This window comes from Diospyros lotus, chromosome 11, assembly GCF_014633365.1.
Source record: "Diospyros lotus cultivar Yz01 chromosome 11, ASM1463336v1, whole genome shotgun sequence".
In the NCBI taxonomy this organism is placed as follows: Eukaryota; Viridiplantae; Streptophyta; class Magnoliopsida; order Ericales; family Ebenaceae; genus Diospyros; species Diospyros lotus.
The window spans coordinates 20262172-20269425 of NC_068348.1; the positions used below are offsets into that span (position 1 = coordinate 20262172).

The 7254-nt window shown below is 34.9% G+C and overlaps 1 protein-coding gene across 1 annotated transcript; it reads left to right on the forward strand.

Moving 5' to 3' along the window:
• The first annotated feature begins 4138 nt into the window (after positions 1 to 4138).
• On the forward strand, positions 4139 to 5824 carry LOC127812478 (expansin-like B1). Its single transcript, XM_052352876.1, has 4 exons — positions 4139 to 4367; positions 4493 to 4599; positions 4950 to 5261; positions 5403 to 5824. The coding sequence occupies exons 1-4, from the start codon at positions 4232 to 4234 to the stop codon at positions 5598 to 5600; spliced, it is 753 nt and encodes a 250-aa protein (XP_052208836.1). The 5' UTR covers positions 4139 to 4231; the 3' UTR covers positions 5601 to 5824.
• The last annotated feature ends 1430 nt before the right edge of the window (positions 5825 to 7254 follow it).

The following is a 7254-nucleotide window of genomic DNA, read 5'->3' on the forward strand; positions in this document are numbered from 1 at the left end:
GGCTCGTCACTTAAACAATTCCAACTACCTCAATTTCGGACACCTAAGATTTTGTTGGCCTTAATTATTAAGGCCGGTCTTGTTCTTCTTTCTTCAGTCATTATTTTTTGTTTTCATTTACAGAATTCAATATTATTATGATCAACAATTACAATTTAGTTTTAATTTTACATTTGACTTTTTTCATTTATGTAGCTGCTCATCTTAACCTTTTTTATTTTTTTCGTCATTGGAGACCTAGATCATGGAAGATTACTAATGACTCCTTTGACCAATCAGCATGAGTTGACCAAAGTCATGACAATATTAAGTTGGCATGATTTCTAAAATTTTTTGAGAATCATGTTCACAATGGTTGTCAACACTGATGAAAGGTGCTAAAGAATAAATATATAAAAAAAAAAAAACAAAAGACATGTATAAATCACTTAATATGTATTTAATAGTCAATTATATTATATTTAACGTTTCCCTCCTAATGTTTGCAAATGACATCCTCCACTGGGATGATGCACATGGATTTCAACCCTTGCTTGCTTGCTTGGTGGGTTTGATAGAATCCTGTGATTTTATTGAACCTAGTAACATTTTTCATTCCTCTATAATTATAGGCTTTATGACAACGGATGACACAATAAAATAAAAATAAAAATTGTAAAAAATGTTCAAGATTTTGAAAAGTAAAGGTATGTTAAGTTTGAGTTGTACTACAGGGCTAGAAAGCATCATAGAGAGGCTTATAGTATAGGGTTAAAAAAATTAAAATACCCTCGTCCACAATACAAATTTGCAAGGATGCTATAGTACAGCTCAACCCTCGCTTCTCTCCTTTCTCTCATGGCCCCACGCCCAGTCTTCGTCTCCCTCATCTCTCTTTTCTCCCATGACTGTGCAATTGTCGACCGTTGCATCGCCAGCATCGTCGCCTCGCCGCACCTCACCTCATTGCCTTGCTGATCATCGCTGGATGCAGCGATGATTGACAAGGCAATGAGGCTAGGTGTGGCGAGACGATGATGTTGGCGGCGAGGTGCGGTGGTCGGGGGTCGCGGGGCCATGGGAAAAGGGAGAGAGGAGAGAGGCGAATGTTGAGCGAGGGCAGTTGGGTCTTTTTGACCCCATTCAGTAAGCCTGTCTGTAAACGAGTCAGGCAATATAAAATAATCCGTTTAAGTTTTTCTAAAAAGTATAAAAAAATAAACATATAAAAATTAATAATAAATTAACATATGCTTGGAGTTAAAATAATGCAATATAATCTATTCTAATAATGTTCTCTTAAATATCGTTTTAACTTTTGAAATATCAGGATATTTCATGTACAAATAAGATTTTTTTATATTTATCTAATGCGTATTTTGTATATTATTGAATGAATTTAGTGAATTTATTATCTAATGCACACTCAAAAATAAAAAAATAGTAATTATAAATTATCATCAATTGAGTGAAAAAAAAAATGTAAATAATGCTTATAACCGAACCTCGTTGAATAGAAAATTTGAGTAATGGTCTCTACAGTGTCGGCTTAAGACTAGGTGGCACACAATTATTTTAGTAGTCTTTTACTAATATAAATAAATAATAAAAATTATTAAAAATTTATTTTTTTTACTTCTTGATATTCAAAATTATTAATTAAATTTTTACATTCAAGTTTAGAAAGTAAATATTTTTTAATTGATAATATAGCTAAATTACTTAATTTTTTTTGTCACATAGTTGGATGTGAATAATATTTTATTAATTTTAATTTTGAAAAACTTTTTTCTGTTGAATCTACAATAATAAGAATGATTAATAATATTTTATAAGCTATCAATGTATTTGAATTTTTTTTACCTTTTTTTTTTTTTATAAAATTTAACATCGCAAGTGGTGTTTTTATTTTTATGGTTTCAAAACTTTTAATTCTAAAATAAATTTGGATCATTAACATAGAGAACATGTCATATTTTAATTTTTTAAGATTTAAAATTTTTCTTCAAATTATGAAAACACTTTAATTGAATTGAGCGTTACATGAACAATAGATATAGATTAGATTTATTTATACCAGAAGTTAAATTAAATGTCATTTGACAGATGAAATATATAAATTAAAATTTATTGAAAACTAGATATCTTATCTCATGTGGTCTTTAGGAAAAAAAAATATTATAACAAATTTAACTTATAAATATAACATAATAGTAATTTGTCTAATTATAACTTCATATTTATTTATTAATTTAGATTATTTACACCACTAATGATCATGTCTATTCAATCTCATTTTCAATTTTTATATTGCTCTAGATTAAGTAAGGCGTCTTTTATGTTACTAAATTAATGTGAAAAATACACTATTTAATCTATTTTCTACCAATACAAGAAATATACTATTTAATATAATTTCTATCAAATTAAAGCAATTTTTCCTTGCCTCATATTCTTCTCATTTTTTGGGACCTTATCCTTTGGGTGGGGGGGCCTTGTAGACCTTCGTGGCCTATATCCGCCGGGGGGGGGGGGGGGGGTGTATAGACCTTCGTGGCTTATATCTTGAGGTCGTACGGGATCTCTAGTACTTTGGTAATGAGCATCGTCTCATCAACCGGGAGGGAGGGGCGTATAGACCTTCGTGGCCTACATCTTCAGGTCGCACGGGGTCTCTAGTACTTCGGTAATGAGCATCATCCCATCAACCAGGGGGCAGCTTTTGACCTTAGCGGCCTATATCTTGAGGCCCGCACGGGGTCTCTAGTACTTTGGTGATCAGCATCATCTCATCAACTACCCGCCCACTGAATTGTAATGTATAGGTTCAACAATTGAATCTGTGATCCAAATGGATGGCCACGATCACACATCACCTAACCCCCAATGTGACACAACACAAGCTCACTCTTCACCCATAAATAAATAATCTAACTCATTGATGACAATTATAAACATATCACTCTCATAACTTGATTAGCATCCCTGATATAAAAATTATTAGTATATAGTTAATATACATATGTATGTACCTTCCTCTTGAGAAGATACTTTTATCACAAACTGCAAGTGCTTTCCCCCCTAATTTTAAGCGACTTTTTAGGCAGAAGTCTTGAACCTGATTTGCTTTGACTAGCATTAGCATTAGCATTAGGACGCACATAGTGCGCAGTAAGCAAATCTGACCCGCCTAGATTATTATACATATTAATCAAAGCAAGCAAGCCCACATGCAGCTCGTGACATTTGCATATTCATGGAAGAAATGCATTTGAACACTACCTGCCGACGCCTAGTTAATGGACAATGATTCGCATATTGGATTAGAATGGCTTCATTGTCTTGTATTGTTAAATGCATCTCATGATTAACAAATAAAATGTGTTTTTGTTAGTACTAAACTCTGGCTGCTTTGAAGTCTCAACCTACTTTTCATGACAGGACCTCGGTCCAAAACTAGACAAGACATGGATAATCATTATCTAGATATAAGCAAAGAAAGCTTCTGTAATTGGCCTTCACGCCATTTTCAGAACATGTTAGTCTGGAGCTCCATTATGTGTGACCTAGAAATGAAGGAGGAAGGTCAAATCACACACAAATACACATCCATATGCTGGTGCACTACGTACCAATTTCATTAGGGGATCCGTGCTCTAACTGTAATTCACTTCATAAAAAGAGATATGGTAACAGGCCCCTGAAGTTGAATAGGAAATCAGGGTATTGTTTTTCTGGGTTGGAAGAAATTAACATTATGAACACCAGGCTGCGGACCTCTAATTAGGATAGGATGAAATTGATGATGATGGAAGCAATTGGCCCTATAGATAGAAGCACTTCAACTTAGAATCATAAATAGTACTGAAGTACAGTAATGAAAGCAAACATATCCTATGATCTACCCAAAAAATGCATACAGCAAGGTGAGATGGAAGTTGGGCCAAGCTCATTGGTACTGCTAAGATACAAATTATCAAGTAAAATAAATATCCTAAGTGGTCTTTAGCGCCAAAAAGGTCTTATTGTTTTCCTCTCCAACGCAGTCCCTAACCCCCACTTGGGCTCCCAACTCCTTTAGTGGAAGAGAAAGACGTGGCAATTCAATCATCATCCTTCAAGGCCCCCTTATATCTTCAACTATAAATATTGGGTTTCATACGTGAGCTTCCCATCCCAAAACTCTCTCTTTATTCATTTTCTTATGAGACAATAGCTCTCTTTGCACTGTGGTTTTTTGATCTAGACAACAATGGGTTTTGCAGCTAAGAGCTATTGCTCACTTCTTTGCATGTCGGTTCTTTTGACCACAATCTGTTACTCCCAGGATGGTTATGTGTCCTCTAGAGCAACCTATTATGGCAGTCCTGATTGCTTAGGAACTCCAAGTATGTATTACACTAATCTATTACCATAAGCTCATGATACTTTGTGCATGTGTGCATACTGTACATTTATTTAGATTGATAATTTTGTTACAAAAACTAATATGCGTTTGATGATATCGACTTAGGTGGGGCTTGCGGGTATGGTGAATTTGGACGAAGAGTAAATGATGCTAACGTGGCAGGGGTTTCCAGGCTATATAGGAATGGATCTGGCTGTGGTGCATGCTATCAGGTAATTCAATGCTAAGTCATCACTTGTCCAAAAAATCTATGCAATTATATGGATGGAGTAGGACAAACTAAGCTAAGGTGCATTAATTTACACACAAATAAAGCACACAACAGGGAGATCTACATTTGCAATAAGACTTGACTTTAACCTAGTACGTCTTGGAGTACCAGGTTAACTAAATTAAAAAAAAAAGAAAAAAAAAGAAAAAAAAGGAACAAGTCGGTAGTGATTGTGGGGCTCATGACAACACAAGAAACAGGTAGCCTATAAAAAGCCATTCTTCCAAGCAGTTGTTTCCAGTCGCATAAGTGTAAAATAATATGTAATATTGAAAACTTTACCTACTACAGGTTAGATGCAAGATACCCAAACTTTGCTGTGATGATGGAGTGAAGGTAGTGGCCACAGATTATGGCGAAGGAGATAAGACAGACTTCATCCTCAGCACTCGTGCCTATGCAAGATTGGCTGTTCCAAACGCAGCCTTGGAGTTGTTTTCTTATGGTGTCGTTGACATTGAATACCAAAGAATTCCATGCCAGTACCCAGGTTACAACCTCAAGGTCAAGGTTCACGAGAACAGCAAGTTCTCGGTGTACCTGGCTGTGGTTGTATTGTACCAAGCTGGCATATATGATATCACTGCTGTGGATGTGTGGCAGGTATAGTCATATAAACAAAATTTAGTATGTAGTTTAATGGATATAATAAGCAAATTAATAAAGTTTTTGTAATCGATATCAATTTGAACTAGGTTGGTTGGCTAGTTGATCAATGTTATTTTCTTGTTGATTTTGTTGCAGGCGGATTGCCAACAATGGAGGTGCATGAGGAGGGCCTTCGGTACAGTATGGGACCTGTCCGACCCACCATCAGGTCCACTTACATTCAGGGCCCAAGTGAGTGGCAGCGGAGGCACAAAATGGGTGCAGATGACTAATGTTGTTCCTAGTGAATGGAAGGCTGGGGTTGTGTATGACACAGCCATTCAGCTATCTTAAACAAACCCCTACTCTGCAAACTCCCTATCCTTATATATAGAATAATTATCAAAATGTTGTAGACAAGCTGCTAGTTGCATATTAGGTATTAATTCCTAGTAGTTTGTGTGTTTGGTCTCTAGACTAGAGCTAGTATTCTGCAGCTTTCTCAACAATGGGTTGGTTTGTACTATGTTGAAGGATAAAAGTTTGCTTATCAAATCTCTAAATCAATGGTTGTATGAGATTGCAAGATAGCTTAAAGGGGAAACAAAAATTGTAGGATTTTGATGACAGCCAAAGATCAACTTAATCTTAATATCGGGAAATCAGTTCAAATGATACTCATGCAAGTAATGAAATGTTCGGCCCTTTTTGAACTACAATGCCACAGGAGAATAAAATATAGTAGAGGAATAGAAAATAGGAATTGAAAGACAGAAATGTATACTCTATATTCCATATTCACACTAACGTATGTCTAGGGGAATATATACAAGACTTTTCTATCCAATTAGGTAACTAACAAATATAGAAAGGTTAACCAAAGCAAATATATATATATATATATATCTCACAACAAAATCTTGAAGATATATAGAAATTATTTTAAATATTCTATCATTGACAGCCACAAAGTCCCCATGGCATATGCAGAATCTGTGACAACCTCTATGTTGCATTGGCTGAACTTGGTTCTTTATTCTCCTAAAACACTGCAGATGCCTGGAAATCTGAGCCTTTGCTTTGAGTGCAGCCTCTGCTCATGGTTGTCAAACTATTTAGGACTTCAGAGGGTCTTGAGACATTATTATCTCCTTGCACAAACTTGACGCTAAATTCATTTATGGTTAGAACACCAAGAGTTGACCGTTAGCGAGTCTTCCAACTGAAAAGTTCCGTTAGTCAACTCAAAATCAAGACTAATTGCGAAAGTAACCACACAAACCCCACGAAAACCTTGATCCCCTGAAGTTGGTTAACATGATAATGCATAAAATTAAAGAATATTGCAATATCATATTCTGTCGCTATTTTTACATTATTTCATGCTTTTTTATCGGCAGTGTAAGCAATTGGGGTTGAAAGTAAGGCCAGTGCCAAATAATGCACTATTTTTTAACTAATCATTCTCATGAATAAAGGTCAGATAATAGTAACATCAAAAGAATAAGATAAAAGACATTTTTCATGTGAATCTACCTGTTAATATTTAGGCATACTTAGGCCTGAAGAAAGAGAAAGGGTGCAAAGGAGAAACATATAAAAACTAAAAAGAGCTACAAGTAAAAATTAAAGAAGAACTCTCTCTGCAAATCAATTTAGTTTCCTAAGGGTAACACACCAAAATTCCCATTCAAGCTACATGCCTATGGAAACCTGTATATGTTAAAGATAATGTAGAAATACTTTTAGATTATTTTTTCATTGCTGTTCCTTTTTTATTTACTGCTGAATTGTTCCAGTCAAAGCAAGTTGAATTGTTGCTAATATTTAGGAAGTCTGATAAGATATGATTAGTGGGTATTAATTGGGTCCTTATTTTTCTGCAAATTTGTTTTTGTTCATGCCTATTTAGAGGCTGGTTCAGCAAATAAAGAATTAGAGTTTCATCAGCCCATTTTTCTGCATATCACATGTTCGATAGAATTCATCTTTAAGCAGTTTTATCAAT

Bases quoted from the DNA above. Each gene is read 5' to 3' on its own strand.
- LOC127812478 (XM_052352876.1), top strand. From the start codon at position 4,232: ATGGGTTTTGCAGCTAAGAGCTATTGCTCACTTCTTTGCATGTCGGTT. The intron at 4,600-4,949 runs GTAATTCAATGC...TACCTACTACAG, and splicing joins GCTGTGGTGCATGCTATCAG to GTTAGATGCAAGATACCCAA. The intron at 5,262-5,402 runs GTATAGTCATAT...ATTTTGTTGCAG, and splicing joins CTGCTGTGGATGTGTGGCAG to GCGGATTGCCAACAATGGAG.